At 35.3% G+C, this 17,604-nt stretch overlaps 2 protein-coding genes across 2 annotated transcripts; one reads left to right on the top strand and one right to left on the bottom strand.

Annotated features, from left to right (window-relative positions):
• Positions 1–49: 49 nt before the first annotated feature.
• Positions 50–9,194, bottom strand: LOC129806471 (ATR-interacting protein mus304). The gene is made up of 4 exons (XM_055855098.1): positions 7,797–9,194; positions 3,348–3,543; positions 2,533–3,271; positions 50–240 (listed from the first exon to the last, which is right to left on the bottom strand). Exons 1-4 carry the CDS (start codon positions 9,050–9,052, stop codon positions 104–106), a joined length of 2,328 nt encoding a protein of 775 aa, XP_055711073.1. The 5' UTR covers positions 9,053–9,194; the 3' UTR covers positions 50–103.
• A 3,084-nt stretch (positions 9,195–12,278) lies between these two features.
• On the top strand, positions 12,279–13,952 carry LOC129806489 (cysteine desulfurase, mitochondrial). The gene is made up of 3 exons (XM_055855125.1): positions 12,279–12,506; positions 12,577–12,659; positions 12,715–13,952. The coding sequence occupies exons 1-3, from the start codon at positions 12,407–12,409 to the stop codon at positions 13,879–13,881; spliced, it is 1,350 nt and encodes a 449-aa protein (XP_055711100.1). The 5' UTR covers positions 12,279–12,406; the 3' UTR covers positions 13,882–13,952.
• Positions 13,953–17,604: the final 3,652 nt, after the last annotated feature.

The following is a 17,604-nucleotide window of genomic DNA, read 5'->3' as shown; positions in this document are numbered from 1 at the left end:
TTGGATAGAAATTATCCAAGTAGTTTTTGAATTGAAACTGCTGTGCACATGTTGCTAAAAATCAGGTAAAATGTATTTATAATTTAGTATCTCTTTTCTCTTATCAGAGAGTATTGAAGAATGTCTCAGCCAGATCTCTGATGAATTCATTTTCTGAGTCAGAGGCAGTTTTTCCACTTTGTGATGTACACAAAGGATCCACGACGATTAAATTCATTCCTAAGGTGTTAATAGCACATCCTACAAAAAGGAAAAGAATTTAGTTTCAGGAGAAAAAAGTGATGAGGCTTTGTTAACTTATCGTAAGTTAGATTCTTAATGAGTTCTTTGTGTTCAAACAATTAAAATTGGAATATTTTATAATGAAATCCGAAAAATTAAGCATAAGGAAATATCCGGTTAAAGGAGAATAGGCAAAATTGTCCAACTTCTGGGCTGACCATGAATAATGGTGCCATTCCAAATTACAAATGAAAAGGGAAAATCTGTTTCCTGAACATTTTTTAGCACTTTACTATTCTCAAGTGCTTCTGTCACGACTGCTTTCCTCAGTCCTCGCCGTGTTCCAAAACACAAGGAAAAGTCGATAATGCAGAAGCATTTGAGAACAGTAAATTACTAAAGTTTCCTGTAGAAAGTTTTCCCCTTTTTATTTAAAATAAAAACGTGTGAAATCTTTTGGGCACTTTACTGTTCTCAAATGCTTCTGTCACAACTGCTTTCCCCAGTCCTCGTCGCGTTAAAAAAAAACACCAAATAGTCTTGACAGGAACCAACACAAAGAAAAGTCGATAATGCAGAAGCATTTTAAAAACAGTAAAGTACTAAAAGTGTTCAGGAGAAAGTTTTCCCCTTTTTATTATGTGAAATATTTTGAGCACTTTACTGTTCTCAAGTACTCAAGGAAATCAGTCGAGACAAAAACTAACACGAAGGAAAGTCGATAATGCACAAACACTTGAAAACAGTCATGTGCTAGAAAGGTTTCACACCGTTTTATTTTAAAAAAAAAGGGGGGGGGAACTTTCTCCTGAACACTTTTAGTACTTTACTGTTCTCAAGTGCTTCTGCATTATCGATATTTCTTTGTGTTATTTCCTGTCATGACTATTTGGTGGTTTTGGAACACCGTGAAACTGAGGAAAACAGTCGTTCAGGAGAATTTCCCCCCTTTTTTTTAAATAAAAAGGCGTGAAATCTTTTTAGCACATGACTGTTCTCAAGTGCTTCTGTCATAACTGCTTTCACCAGTCCTCGTCGTGTTCCAAAAACATGAAATAGTCGTGACAGGAACAAACACAAAGAAAAGTCGATAATGCAGAAGCTTTTGAGAACAGTAAAGTGCAACAAGAAAAAAACGTTCAGGAAAAGGTTTTACCCTTTTTATTTAAAATGAAAAGGTATAAAAGCTTTTTAGCACTTTACTGTTCTGAAATGCTTCGGTATTATCGACTTTTCTTTATGTTGGTCCCTGTCTCAACTGATTTCCTCAGTTGAGACAGTAGTTTTTGTCTCGACTGAGTTCCTTGAGCACTTGAGAACAGTAAAGTGTCTAAAAGTGTGCAGGAGAAAGTTTTCCCCTTTTTGTTTTGTGAAATCTTTTGAGCACTGTACTGTTCTCAAGTGCTCAAGGAACTCAGTAGAGACAAAAAATAACACGAAGGAAAGTCGGTAATGCACGAAACACTTGAGAACAGTCATGTGCTAGAAAGGTTTCACACCTTTTTATTTTAATTACAAAGGGTAAAACTTTCTCCTAAACACTTTTAGCACTTTACTGTTCTCAAGTGCTTCTGCATTATGGACTTTTCTTCGTGTTAGTTCTTGTCTCGGTCTCGACTGTTTTCCGCAGCACCTGCTGGGTTCCAAAAACATGAAATAGTCGTGACAGGAATAAACACAAAGAAAAATCGATAATTCAGAAGCTTTTGAGAACAGTAAAGTGCTATAAGTGTTCAGGAGAAAGTTTTCCCCTTTTTAATTAAAATAAAAAGGTGTGAAACCTTTCTAGCACATGACTGTTCTCAAGTGTTTGTGCATTATCGACTTTCCTAAATTTGACTTAAAAATCACGAGACCTTTTATTGCGCCGCTGATGAATGTGTTCCGCCAATTAGGATTAGAGAAGGAGGAAATTTGAAATAATCTAATCAGGAAACCTGAAATTCTGTGAAAATTCTTGGGAACTCATTGGGAACACTTTTGAGAACTCTCAATTTAAATCATATCCGATGGATATTTTCTCATTCCAAGCCCCTATTTCAGCTGAAACTTGTTAAAATTTTTAATAAATTGCGTTTCTGGAATAATAAACTTTGAAATTAAGAAAATAAATCGACAGCAGCGCCACTAGTGGCGGAAGCTATAAGTTGGGATGTTCAGAAAAGTTGTAGTTATTTCCCAAGATCTTTCGTTTGCGCCAATGATCGAACAATTGCAACAATAGATTGAATCTAACCTCAAATTTAAGAATCTAACCTCAATTTCAAGAATCTAACCTCATTTTTAGAGTAAAATTTTCCATGAACTTACTGTGACACTCCTTGAACTGCAATTGTCTGTGGTAGTGCTTTGCGAGATTGTAGACTTTCTGAAGGCGACTCTTCACACCATGGCTATTATTTTTAAGCACAGTTTCTTTGAAATTGACTCCGAAAATATAATGCAGGAGCAACACTCCTTGTTGAGCTATTAAGAACACTTTTCTGTCCTGTGGTGCACCTCTGACGAGCCAATGATTGAGACAGAAATGAAGAAGAACTACCGCAGATGATCCAATTTTGTTATAGCAATCACAATTGCTTTCTGTCACCCTTTGGATCCACGTCAATTGATTTCCGAAGCATTCGATGTAGAAATTGATCATATTCAATGCCAATTCCATCACACAATCCACATACCATTGTTTAGTGTCTTTGCTGTGATACAATTCCAAGCATGTTGATTCCAAAAGTGCACCGAAGACCTGCATAGCGCAGGATTCTTTCGTAAACCGTTGAATCTTGTATACTTCGTCCATTAAAAAGGTTTCCTTAGGACTCGAATGGCACAAACCTTCCAAGAATTTGGGTAACACATTATCTGATGGCAACCTCGAAAGAAACCGTGACAGTGCCAACATAGATTGCAATCGTGGCCGCGTAAGAAGAATCATTCTAAATAGATCATTGGCCAAATTGACATGTTCCTGCCTATCAACAATCTGATACGCCAATGCACATAAAATCTCTGCAGATGCAGTCACAAGTCCCAGATATCCAATCAAGTTTTTCTTTAAGAAAAGTCAAAAGAAAATTTTTCTCAACATGGAAAGAAATTCTCTTGATCCTCTCAACTAAATAACTTACAGTATAGCTAATATCGTGGAGAATATCCTGTAAGCACTTTACGATAGTTTCTGTATTCCCAGTGGAAGACGGACCATCGCTTTTGCAGGGAATCTCTTCAATAAAACAATCAATTAGAGGCAACTTTGTACAAGCAAAGGCCACAATTGCCAGGAAGCGCCTTCCAATGTGGCATTCCTCAAATTTGAAGAGTTTTCTGTAAACAAATTATCCCAGAAAAATTGTCACAACTGCCACCCTAAAGGTTATGCGACAGAGACTTGCAATGATCCTACCAGTTGTGCAAAATGTGGTGAAGAGCACAACACAGAAATGTGCAAACAAAAAAATCGCATTTTTTTATAATTTTCCAGAAATTATTTTTTTAGTCATGAATCGGTTATTTACTGAAATTGATCGGTTTATCGGTTATTTAATTTATTATGGATTCCCAAGAAATTTCTAACATATTGAATATCGTTTAACCCTTTAAGGAAAAGAAGGTCAAAAATTGAGTGTCAGAAAAAATCATATTTTCTAAGTTTTTAGGGCAAAATACAACTTTAGAAGGCGGTAGGAAAAGTTTCATTTTTGGGTCACCGGTGACCCAATCGTCCTTAAAGGGTTAAATCAAATGAGAATGAATTTTATTGAGAAGGGTTCCTAGTTTCTCGAGTTTCCCGAAGCATTTCTCGGGTAATTGACAAGGATTTCTCAATCAAATTGAATTGAAAAATTAAATTCAGTCAATAAATATTTAAGGAATAATTACCAAGGGATAATTCATTTTTGAAACACAAGTAATTTAGTGGAAAAATGTGCAAAAAAAATACAGAGATACGATCGGATAAGCACCGAATCCAAGGGGAAAACAACTGACCAAAATGTCATGTCGTAAAATCAATATTCACAAAATATTCACAATTTTATATGGGAAGAAGAAAATATTCAAATATTTCCCTAAATATTCGCAATATTCAGGAAATATTCGCGATATTCGCAATATTCAGGAATAATTTACGATATTCGCAATATTGAGAAAATATTCGCAATATTCACGATATTTATGAAATATTTCCAATATTCACGAGAAAATGCCAATATTCGCGATATTTACGTTGGTAGATGTTCTAGACTCGCGAGTTGTTTCCCCCTTGGCCGAATCGTATCCAAGAAAAAACCAGTAAACTGGGTACAATTCTGGAGCAAAGAAATGTTAATCTAAACACCGAACCGTTTCTAGGAACATTCAATCTCATTGTATAAAAACAATTTAAAAAAAAAGTGCAGAGACTTTCTAGAAACCCGAAATTGCTGTCAAAATAAGAATGAATTTTCTGACAATACGAAAACGATACTTCGAATGCGGAATAGTATACAAGAAATACAGAAACGGTTCAAGAAATACGAAAACATTTCTAGAAGCATGAAATTGCATCCAAGAAAAGCAAGTATACACTTTTAGAAACACAGAAATCGCGGAAATCTTATCAAAAGCGAAGAGTTACTTCTGAGAAACACGGAAACAATTTGTAGAAACACGAAAATGTTTCCAGAAACATGAAAACATTTTTAAAAACACAGAAATACATATAATGACCAAAGCACAATAATGTTTGTTTTGTAAACATGTTTTTGACCTATCAGTGAGAGTGAAAGAGATCTAAATCTAGTCGTCTCGCTCACTCTCATAGGATATTTTAAAAAAATGTTTACAAACAAAAGTTATTGTGCGCTGAGCATAAGAAATGCGAAACGGTTTCTAGAAATACAGGAACTTTTTTTTAAATACGATAAATCGCATCAGAGAAACATGGAAATGTTTTTCGGAACGGTTTAACACACAAAATAAACACAAAAACTATTATAGAAACGCGGAACCGCATCTAAAAAGGGACATACGCTTCTAGAAACACAGAATTGCATCCGAGAAACACAGCTCAGTTTTTAAAAATGAAAAATCGTAACTATTTATTTATTTGTGGATTAATGTCCCAGTACTAATAAACACTAATACGATTTTAGAAACGAGGAATCGCATCTAAAAATGAAGATACGTTTCTATAAACACAAAACTGTATCCTAGAAAGATGATACAGAGACGTTTCTAGAAACATGGAGACCTGTAACATGGAGGCAGAAATGTTTTCTAAGAATCATCCTAAGCAGACCGTCGTCCAAAAAACGCATAATACCATTTAAAAAACGTTTCTAGAATTGCAGAATTGTATCTAATAAACACAGAAACGATTCTAGAAACTCATAATCGCTTCTAAAAATTATGAAAGGTTACTAGAAACTTGGAATCCTGAGAGAGTCAGAATAATTGCATCCAAGAAACACAGAAACGTTTCTAAAAATGAATAATCGAAAGTAATAAACACATAAAGGGTTCTGAACACGCGGAACCGCATCTAAAAATGCAGATACGTTTCTAGAAATACAGAACTGCATCCAAGATACGAAGATAGGTTTCTAGAAATGTGGAAACGTATCTTCTAATAAACACGAAAAGGATTCTCGAAACGCATAGTCACATCAAAAACTCAGATACATTTCTAGAAACACAAAATAGAATCTAAGACATAGGCTAGAACATGAAAACCTGTTTAGAGACGGAAAATCGTATTCAAGAAACATGGAAACGTTCTTAGAAATTCAGAATCGCATTTAATAAATACAGAAATGATTCTAGAAACGCATAATCACATCTTAAAACCCAGATACGCTTCTGGAAACGGTGAATACCATTCCAGATGCCCAGAAACGTTTCTAGAAACATTTCTAGAAACGTAGAATTGCATCTAAAACCCAGATACGCTTCTGGAAACGGTGAATAACATTCCAGATGCCCAGAAACGTTTCTAGAAACGTAGAATCGCATCTAAAATACAGACACGCTTCTAGAACCGGTAAATACCATTCAAGATGCGAGGAAACGTTTCTTTAAAAAACACAGAAACATTTCTAGAAACAGGTAATCAGATTTAGAATTCCACAAAAGCAGAATTGCATTAAAAAACGCGGGTATGTTTTTAGAAACACAGAAATCTTTCTAGAGCGGTGAAAAACACGGAAACGTTAAACCTAAAATTCCGCAGATGTTTCTTGAAACTTAGAATTTCACCCAAGAAACAAGGCTAGGTTTCTAGAAACAAGGGAAGCTTTCTGAAATTGAGGAATCCCATTAAAGAAACCCGGATATGATTCTAGAAATACACAATCGCATCAAAAAATGCAAATACCTTTCTAGAAAGGCAGAATCGCATCCAAGAAACGCGACTCAGGTTTCGCGATCCAAAAATTGGGTTTCTCGGCTTTTGCAATGCAAAAATTGGGTTTCTCGAGTTTCGCGATGCAAAAATTGGGATTCTCAGGTTTTGCGATGCAAAAATTGGATTTCTCGCGGGTTTCGCAATGCAAAAATTGATTTTCCTGGGTTTCGCGATGAAAAGAATGGGTTTCTCGCGGGTTTCGCGATGCAAAAATTGGGATTCTCAGGTTTCGCGATGCAAAAGTTGAGTTTCTCAAGTTACGCGACGCAAAAATTGGGTTTCTCGAAGCAAGCAATGGGTTTTTTTCGTATTTCGCGATGCAAAAATTGGGTTTCTCAGGTTTCGCGACGCAAAAATTAGGTTTCACGGTTTTCGTGATGCAAAAATTGGGTTTCTCGAGTTTCGCGATGCAAAAATTGAGTTTCTCGCGGGTTTCGCGATGCAAAAATTCGGTTTCTCAGGTTTCCCGATACAAAAATTAGGTTTCTCGGGTTTCGCGATGCAAAAATTCGGTTTCTCGGACAATTGACGAGGGTTTCACAATATGAGTTACCCTTTGCTGAAGAGGTAAAATAACATTCAGGAAACAGGAGAATGTTTCTGGAAATGTAGAATCATATCTAATAACCACAGAAACGATTCTAATTCTAAAAACGCATAATTACAACTTAAATTGCAGATACGTTTTCAGAAACACAGACTTGCATCCAGGAAACTCGACTAAGTTTCTAGAAACTTGTCTAGACAGAAACAGAGAATTGCATCCAAGAAACAAGGAAATTCATTTCTAGAAATGCAGAATCGCATCTAAGAAACACGGAACCGATTCTAGAGACGCGTGGTCACATTTAAAAGCGTAGATACGTTTCTATAAACATACGAAATTTCACAGGAACACAGAATTGCATTCAAGAAACATAATTTATGAAACATAAATCATTTGGCCATTTCTTTCTTTTATGAACTACCCCTTGTTAACTCCTTACACTTTAAGCGATTTTAAAATTCAATATTTTCATGCGAGTAACCTTGAAAAATTCTCTCTAGCGATTTTTCAAGGTTAAAGTTTAAAAAGGTTCTACAGGGCGTATTTTTCAACCGATTCGGACAAATAAGAATTCATGTGAAAGGTCTTGCAATCCCTGATTACCCAGAATCCTGGAAAATAAATTTTAAATATTTAAACGTAACTCACTCTTTCTGATACAGATCCATTTCTTTCTCCATTGAAGATTCCAAGGAATAGGCAGCATTTAGGTGTCGAATGTGCAATGCAGGAATGTACTGGGATTCTTTGTAGTCGTCATATTCCAGATTCAGCAAGTAATTCTTAATGTGAAGAACTCCTTTGGAAATCACTTGAAAAAAATTCCGGATTCTGGTTTCTTCTTCGTCTCTCGGACCCAAAATTGTGTCTGAGAGGAGATTCACCAAATCATTGACATAAGCGGCCATTCCCCTTTCGGAACATCCTGCTTCCTTCTTGAAGCGAAAGATATTGATGTTCCTGTCTTCGTTTGTCTCGAAGTGTTTCGCTAGTTCTTCCAAGGAAGGCAGATGGAGATTGTAATCAGGTTCCTTGGGTGGCTCCTTGGGAGGATCTTGCTGAGGCTGCTGAGGTTGCTGAGGGTACTGCGTGGAAAAGTGATCGTGCCTCTTGACTGCCGTTCTCATTTTAGCCTCAATTTCAAGAGCTTTGATCATTTTATCTTGTTCCTGGATTTGTGCCTGGAGACTCTTGACATTGCTCTCAGCATATGCATTGGCTTTCATCTGACTGGTGATGCGGTTCTTTCGGATCTGCTCCAGTTCCAGCCGAAGAGTAGCAGCTTCTCCGTCTTTTGTCTGGAACTTTTCGTGCATTTGGATATGTTCTGCTCTGAGTTTCTCATTGTCCTTCTTCAGCTTCATCAGCTCCTTCTGCAGGTAGTCTATTTGAATGTCCTGGGCATGTCCAACAGCTGCTGACATATTCCTTTCTGGCTCCTTGAAGAGTCTCTCCTCGCTTTCAGGCGTCTTCTGCCCTTCCTCTTCATCCTCAAAACAATCTGTCCAACCCTTAAATGCATCATCATCCCCAAAGAAATCAACATTCTCCACTGGGCTCTTCCTCCTGACCTGGGTACTAGAATCAACTTCCTTGCTGAAGCGCGAGAAGGACACTTCTGAATTGTCAACATTCATCTTGGGCAGCACCTTCTCGCCCTGCTCCATGGCTTCGGCTGCCTGAGAGGCCAGTAGGACAAAGTGATCATCTTCATCATCAGCCAGATCCCACAGATCATTGTTGCTGACCACGTGAGATCGCACCACAGGAGCCCTCGAGGGCCCGGCTACACTCGACGCCGGAAAATTCGTATTTATCTGGACATTTGATGCAACTTTAACGTCCAGGCGCGCTCTCTTATTCTCAAATGTGTCCTGAAACAGGCTTGAGTAACGCTTCGACATCCTCAAAAGCTTTTCAACAACAAATTCTTATCACAATTTGGACAAAAACACAAAAAAAAACTTGTAAGAAACGAGAAAGTTTACATTTTTTGCGCGGCGTGAACGCGTGCATTTGTTTATTTTTGGAATCTTGGATAACAGGGCTGCCAACTTGGATAGTGCTCGCAGCGGCTTTCTTTTGCAATCACAGCTCTTGCAATTTATTCAACAAATTGTGGCATTTATAACGTTAATTAATTTTTGCTATTTTATGGTTTTAAGAGAATTCAAATAAATACTGCAATTATAAAATAAAATTTTGAAACTATTAGTACACTGCTGGCAATAATCATAGCTCCACTTTTTCATACTGCAAAAACTTTGAAAACATTTTTTTTTGGAAAAAAAATTTAAAAAAAATCATTTGAAGGTATTTTCAAACCGATATGAAAATTTGCCCTTTGAATTTCATACAGTTAGAACTGTGAGTGCTGTGATAGAACTTTTATCAAAATGGCGACTTTCGGGTGGCAATAATTATAGCTCCACTCAATAAATTTGACTCCAGGGTATTTATTTTCAATCAGTGAAGGTCAGTATCTTTTAGTAATTTCACTAGTAATTTTTTTAACCTAATTAAAATCGTTTTTATAAAGTTTTTTATGAATTTTGTTGAAATTTTGTAAGGAAAATGTTCAATAATAAGGGATTAATTAAGGTCCTGAAAGGGATGGAAATTGACAACTAAAAAATTTCCATAAAAATGACAAGATCCTATCACCTTTCATCCGAATTTGTCCATATAGCCGACATTATATGCATTTTAAACCACTCCCAGGGCTAAAAACCTTCTTTTGTTAGAGGCAAAAGTGTGCAAATTTCCGTGTTACAGTCGAAAAAAAAGTTTTCTATCGAAATTTGATGTAAGACAATGCTGACCGCTTAGTCTCATCATGTTCTGTTGATTTTGTCGCAAACCAGAATCCCAAGTGACTATGGGGGTCTTTAGAATACTGGAACAAAAAATTATCAAAAAGAAGCTTTTTGCAGTTTGATGAACAGAAGATGTTTTACCTAATTTAAGTGGTACAAAATTATTTTTTTCGAATAAAACAATGATAGGTCTTGTCTTAACTTGTTTTCTGTCTGAAAAAATAATTTTAAACCACTTAAATTACGTAAAACACCTTCCATTCATCAAACTGCAATAAGCTTCTTTTTGATAATTTTTATTTCAGTATTCTGAAGACCACCTCAGTCACTTGGGATTCTATTAATAATAATTATTAACAATTATTATTCTATTAATAATAATTATTAATTATCAATAATAATTAATTGACTCTATCGAGGTCCTACTGTAAATTCTAGAAATCTTAATGCTCAATTGGCTCAATTGAATTTAAAATTAAAACGTGAAAAATCTTAGTGTGATAGCACCGTTACATGTTCATCTTGAACACTATGCCTTTTAGTCTTATTGACTTACATAGCCCCTTAAGATTTCGTCAGTTAAATCAGCATTTGTCGTAACTTCATTTTTGCGATTTTGACATATATGCATATTTGGAATCAGCATAATTTCGTTTATTACATGCACTTAAGAAAAAGAAACTTTTATAAGCCCAATAAAATTATTTTAAACAAAAATTATCGTAAGTGTCCTTAATTATGAAAAATTTATCAGAATTTGTCGTAACTTTCATTTTTGGGGAAGTTACGACAAATGTCCAAACAAAATTTTCAATAATCAGCATTTTGCCGTAACTTCTTTTGTTCACTTGCGTGGCTTGTAATTTGCAGCAAAATTGCAATATTTCTCAATAAAACGTTTATAAACTCTTCCAAATATCGAAAGACAGTGCGAATAATTTTAATATTCTTGTGTCAGCAACACGTGCCTTTTTTGGCCAAGCTGGCACTAATCCCTCAATATGCTTGCTCCTGTTGCCCTTTCCTTACGCAACGACAGCGCTCTTAACTAACTGATTGAAATTGTAGAACTGCATAAATCCTGGCATATATGATCTATGATTCAGGGTTTCTGCCGTTTACCTGATGAGATCGGTCGTGGTAAGTCGGCGGCAGACGCAACCAAGCATTAGTTGAGGAGAAATATATAAATTGAATTGAATTGAATAATACAACATTAAATCATTTTTATTTAATATTTGTGAGAAAAAAAGTAAGAAAAACCCTGCTCATCTGTCATTACAGTAGACTCTCGCTTATCCGTGAGAGCGGGACCAAATGTCACACGGATTTTGAGATTGATACACATAAAATTGTTCGAAATCCAACGATTTTTTTATTTACATTGAAAATTTGTGGAGTGAATTCTGACTTGACTGAATTGAGATTGTCTCTAAACATGCGTACTGTCCAAAAAAGTCACAGTGAGAAAGAATTACAGTAGATAGAACACATTTGCTTTAACAAAAAAAAACCCAAAACGGGGACAATTATGTCAACAAAATTTTTAAAATTCAACTGTCTCACGGACTTTTCTATGTCACCCGGAAAAAGAGTCCACGGATAAGCGAGAGTCTACTGTAATTCAAAACAAAACAAGCGACGCGGCGCCCAAAATTTATTCAATAAAATTTACGAAATAAAAGCTTTTTGGGACAGGAATAAGAGTTTAATTGATTAATTTACTCAAATAAAGGCGCTTATTATTACTAAAGTAATTGAAATCGATATAATGCATTCTTGAAAATTATCGTAACTTCCAAAATCTCCATATGAAGTTACGGCTTTATAAACTATGGAAGTTACGATAAAATTTTATTATGTTTCTTCTAACATATATCTCAATATCACAACTTTAAAATAATGTTATAAAGATTTTCTCGAGTTAATTTACAGTTTAGGGTAGAAGCTCCTTATATCAAAACGCTCTAAATATCGATCAAGCGATGCTTGTTATATCGGCTTCTCTTCCAATTGATGGATAAAAAAAACTCCTGAAAAGTTGTCAAAAGAAAGTTCTTCTTCTTCTTCTTTATTTTACTTTTGCGGTTGTCGGATTCAAATTAGATCCAGCCAAAAAGAAAGTTACGACAACTGCTGATTTAACTAACGATTTTTTTAATCTAGAAAATAAATAAAGCAAATATGATGAAAAGAGAAAATTGTCTGTAATTATTTTATTTGAAATAAGATAAAATTGAATTTTTAGCAAATCATCCACTTGAGATTTTTTTTCTTGAATGGTACACTTATGAATCATCACTCCAACAAGTCTATTGCGTCTTATCTCATTTTCTCAATGGCCCTTCTAAAAAAATCAGCTGAGTGTCAGTGTTTGCTGCATCGTAATTTACTCATCTGTTTTTCTCCCAAAATCGTTGTAAAGTGCGCATTTCACTGAAGATGAATCAAATTTTCCGGAAAATCTCCTCAAGTCCATCACTCATCCAGATCCCCTTCAAAGTGTCCGTTTTGTGTCGAAATACGCGACTCCTGTCCAATGGCAAGTGATGATACTTCTTTTGAGGTTGACCGAGGGATTTCAAGGATGTTTTTGGCTCTTTTTTTTGCAGATATCAAGTCAAAATTCAGTATTCGGGATGAAGTATTGGACGGCAGACCTCTGTATTTGGATGCCCAAGCCACGACTCCTTTGGTAATTTTTTAGAAATTGCGTTTTTGGAGGAAGTGACCAGAGCTCTTTCTTTCAGGATCCTCGAGTTCTCGATGCCATGCTGCCCTATTTGACCAGTTACTACGGGAATCCCCATTCCAGAACCCATGCCTATGGCTGGGAGAGTGAAGGAGCCATGGAGAAGGCAAGGGCTCAAGTGGCTGAACTCATTGGGGCAGATCCGAGGGAGGTTATTTTCACTTCCGGTGCCACTGAGTCCAATAATATCAGTGTCAAGGGAGTGGCTAGGTTCTATGGGGAGAAGAAACGCCATGTGATCACGACTCAGACTGAGCACAAATGCGTCCTGGACTCTTGCCGGGCGCTCGAGGGTGAAGGATTCCGGGTGACGTACTTGCCAGTGGGCAAAAATGGGATTATCAGCATGGAAGAGTTGGAAAAAGCCATCACTCCAGACACTTCCCTCGTCTCCGTGATGACAGTGAACAATGAGATTGGAGTGAAGCAGCCAGTGGCAGAGATTGGCGCCCTGTGCCGCTCCAAGGGAATTTTCTTTCACACGGATGCTGCCCAGGCCATCGGCAAGATTCCCATCGATGTCAACGCCATGAAGATCGACCTGATGTCAATCTCTGGGCACAAAGTGTACGGTCCCAAAGGAGTCGGCGCCATTTACGTCCGCCGGCGTCCGAGAGTGCGAATCGAGGCGATCCAGAGCGGAGGTGGCCAGGAACGAGGCATCCGCAGCGGAACTGTCCCAACTCCCCTTGCCGTTGGTCTAGGAGCCGCCTGTGAAATCGCTTCCCGCGAAATGGAGTACGATCACAAATGGATAACCTTCCTCTCAGACCGGCTCCACAACAAAATCACCTCAGCCCTGCCCCAGGTCATCCGCAATGGAGATCCCAAGGAAACCTACCCCGGCTGCCTGAATCTCTCCTTCGCCTACGTCGAGGGAGAATCTCTGCTCATGGCCCTCAAAGACGTGGCTCTTTCCAGTGGATCAGCCTGCACTTCAGCCTCCCTGGAGCCATCCTACGTCCTCCGGGCCATTGGAACAGACGAAGATCTCGCCCACAGTTCCATCCGATTCGGCATGGGCAGGTTCACAACCGTCGAGGAGATTGACTATACAGCCGACAAATGCATCAAACACGTCACACGGCTCCGGGAGATGTCTCCGCTCTGGGAAATGTTCCAGGACGGAGTGGACTTGAAGACGATTCAGTGGTCTCAGCATTAAATGTTACACGAGGTGATAGATGTACATTGAGGATTAAATGGTTTTATTAAATTACGCAGAGAATTGTGAAATTTGTTTTATTCATTTTCCGGAAAAAGTTTTCCGGAATTTTCGAAAAATGCAGCAGAATGGGCAGTATTTTGGTAAAAATGGTCAGTAAAAAACATTAGATTTGGTCAGTCAAAATTCAAATTAGATCAGTAAAAATTTAACTGCACGATCGGTTCAAAATTATCAGGTGAAATTCAATATAGTCAGGCGAAAAAACAAATTTGGTCAGGCAAATTGCAAACTTGATTAGTAACATGGCAAATCTTGGTCAGTCAAAATTCAAACTCGGACATTTCACAATATAAATTCGGTCTATAAAATATCAAAATAGGTCAGTAAAAATTCAACTGCACGATCAGTTCAAAATTAGCAGGAGAAATTCAATTTAGTCAGGCGGAAAACAAATTTGGTCAAGCAAATTACAAACTTGATTAGTAATATGGCAAATTTTTGGTCAGACAAAATTCAAACTCGGACATTTGACAGTATAAATTCAATTGTTTAGTTGAAAATTCAAACTTGATTAACAAAATAGCTAATTCGGTCTATAAAATATCTAATTACGTCAGTCATAATTCAACTGCAAAGCCAATTCGAAATAAGCAGCAAAAATTCAATTTGTAAACAGAAAATTAAGCTTGGTCAGTAACATTGCAAACTTGTTTAGTTACATGGGAAATTCGGTTAATTAAATTGTCACTTTGCTCAGTAAAAATTCAAGTTAGGTCAGTAAAAATTTAAACTGCTCGATCAGTTCAAAATTAGCAGGAGAAATTCAATTTAGTCGGGCGAAAAAACAATTTTGGTCAAGCAAATTGCAAACTTGGTTAGTAAAATGGCAAATTTAGGTCAGTCAAAATTCAAACTTGACCATTTGACTGTATAAATTCAATTTGGTCAGTGAAACATTTAAACTTGGTTACTAAAATACCCACTTTGGTCAGTAAAATATCAAATTAGGTTAGTAAACATTCAAACTGCAAAGCCAAATTAAAATGAGCAGCAAAAATTCAATTTGTTCAGGCAGAAAATTAAGCTTGGTCAGTAACATTGCAAATTTGTTCAGTTACATGGAAAATTTGTTCAGTAAAATTGCAAAATTATCAGCAGAAATTTAATTTAGTCAGACAGAAAAACAAATTTGATCTGTCAAATTGTAAACTTGGTTAGTAGCATGGCAAATTTTTGGTCAGTCAAAATTCAAACTCGGACATTTGACAGTATAAATTCAATTGTTTAGTTGAAAATTCAAACTTGGTTAGCAAAGTAGCCAATTCGGTGTATAAATTATCAAATTAGGTCAGTCAAAATTCAACAACAAAGCCAATTCAAAATGATCAGCAAAAAATTCAATTTGTTCAAACAGAAAATTAAGTTTGGTCAATTGCAAATTTGTTCAGTTACATGGGAAATTTTGTTAGTAAAATTTTCACTTTGCTCAGTCAAAATTCAAGTTAGGTCAGTAAAAATTCAACTGATCGATCAGTTTAAAATGAGCAGCAGAAATTAAATTTAGTCAGGCGGAAAAACAAATTTTGTCAGTCAAATTGCAAACTTGGTTAGTAATATGGCAAATCTTGGTCAGTCAAAATTCAAACTCGGACATTTGGCAATATAAATTCAATTTGTCAGTGAGAAATTCAAATTTGGTTAGTAAAACACCTACTTTGGTCAGTAAAATATCAAATTTAGGTCAGTAAACATTCAAACTGCAGAGTAAATTAAAAATGAGCAGTAGACATGCAGCGTGATTAGTAAGAAAGTAAAATTCGGAAGTAAAATAGCAAATTTGATTTGAAAAATAGTATCTTTGATCAGTAAAAACTCAAAATCGTCAGTAAATTTAAAATAAGCTGTACAAATTTAATTTAATAAGTGAGAAAATTTAATTTGCTAATTAAATAGAAAAATTTATCGAACAAAATTAATTTTTTCTGCTGACCAAAATTGATTTTTTTCACTAATGAAAAATTTCTAGTGAATAGAATTATTATCGTTGGTTTCTGCTGATCAAAATTGATTTTCTAATTTCATCTGATTTAAATCGAATGTTTTTGCAGAACAAAATTATTTTTTCTGCTAACCAAAATATTTTTTTCTTCTAATCAAAATTGATTTTTTACTGATCAAATTTTTTTCTACTCAGTTTAAATTTTTTCTAGTGCCTAATATCGTTTTTATTCACTTTCCAAAAATAAATATTTTTCTAATTGAAAATCGAACAGAAAAAAATAAAATTTAGATCATAATGGCTCCGGCATACCTTTTAGATCAAGAAAATTTCATAACATTTAGTTCAGTCTAATTTGGAGTCGATAGAATACGATCCAACAGTAATCTTCCTCAAAATTGCCGTTTGGGGATAGACTTAAGCAAATCTTTTGAGAAAGAAAAGGGACGCGAATTTTGATTTAATGAAATTTTATCGATCTAAAAGGTATGCTGCAGGCATTATCATTCCTTTTTGTATTGATTATTTTTTTTACTCATCCAAATGGAATATTTCTATTTAAAAAAAATCTACTACACAAAATCATTTTTTTCTTCTCCTCATCGAAATTGATTTTTATCCTGATCAAAATCAAATATTCCTACTGCACAGCATTAATTTTTCTACTGCCTAAAATGTTTCTTTTTGTATTGACCAAAATTGTTTTTTCTGATTTAAATCGAATGTCTTTTACAAAACAAACTTTTTTATGCTGACCAAAATCATTTTTTCCACTTCTCAGAATTAATAATTTTTGCTGATCAAAATTGATTTTTACTGTCTTAAATTGAATATTTCTACTGAATGAAATTAATTTTGCCTAAAACCGGTAATCTGGATATTTTACTGGACAAAAATTTATCTACTGACCAAAATAATTTTTTTTAATAACCAAATTAATTAATATTTGGTACTGGACAAAATTAACTTTTCTAATGTCGAAAATTAATTTTTTACTAACCAAGAACGAGTATTTTATTGAACGAAATTATTTCTTCCTCTAACCAAAATCATTTTTACCACTAATCTAAATTGATTTTTTCCTGATCAAAATCATTTTTTTACTGATCTCATTTTTTTTTACTGATCAAAATTCGTGCTACACAGCATTAATTTTTCTACTGCCCAAAATAGCCTTTTTTCACTAATAAAATTTGATTCTTTCTAATTGATATCGAATGTTTTACCGAACTTTATTTTCCCACTAACCAAAATCTTTTTTCTTCTGATCAAGAAATTTGTTTTACTAATCAAAATTGACAAAAGTTAATTTTTCTTCCAACCAAAATCAATCATTTTGTATTGATCAAAATCAAATTATTTTTACTGACCAAAATTATTTTTTTACTGATCAAAAATTTATTTTATTAATCAAAATCGATTTTTCACTAACCAAGATCGAATATTTAACTGCAGAAAATTATTTCTTCCATTGACCATTTTTTTACTGATCAAAATTTATTTTTTACCGTTCAAAATCGAATATTTTTACTGACCAATTTAGTTTATGGCTCCTGCACACTTTTTAGATCAAGAAAATTTCATGAAGTCGAAATTTGAATTGATTTCTTTCTTACATATGTCTATCACATTCTTTCGCACTCTTCTTCTTCTTTTAAACATCACACCAAATTCAATTTAACTCAATTGAATTTGGAGTTACGAAAGACTTCTTTGACTTC

This window comes from Phlebotomus papatasi, chromosome 3 (genome assembly GCF_024763615.1).
Source record: "Phlebotomus papatasi isolate M1 chromosome 3, Ppap_2.1, whole genome shotgun sequence".
Taxonomy (NCBI): Eukaryota; Metazoa; Arthropoda; class Insecta; order Diptera; family Psychodidae; genus Phlebotomus; species Phlebotomus papatasi.
The sequence above is the reverse complement of the archived record's forward strand: the minus strand, read 5'-3'. Positions and strand labels throughout refer to the sequence as shown.

Coding starts and splice junctions, on each gene's coding strand:
- LOC129806489 (XM_055855125.1), top strand. CDS start 12,407: ATGAATCAAATTTTCCGGAAAATCTCCTCAAGTCCATCACTCATCCAG. Junction 12,507..12,576: donor TACGCGACTCCTGTCCAATG/GCAAGTGATGAT, acceptor TTTTTTTTGCAG/ATATCAAGTCAAAATTCAGT. Junction 12,660..12,714: donor CCCAAGCCACGACTCCTTTG/GTAATTTTTTAG, acceptor TCTTTCTTTCAG/GATCCTCGAGTTCTCGATGC.
- LOC129806471 (XM_055855098.1), bottom strand. CDS start 9,052: ATGTCGAAGCGTTACTCAAGCCTGTTTCAGGACACATTTGAGAATAAG. Junction 3,544..7,796: donor ATGGATCTGTATCAGAAAGA/GTGAGTTACGTT, acceptor ATTTGTTTACAG/AAAACTCTTCAAATTTGAGG. Junction 241..2,532: donor GCAGTTCAAGGAGTGTCACA/GTAAGTTCATGG, acceptor TCCTTTTTGTAG/GATGTGCTATTAACACCTTA.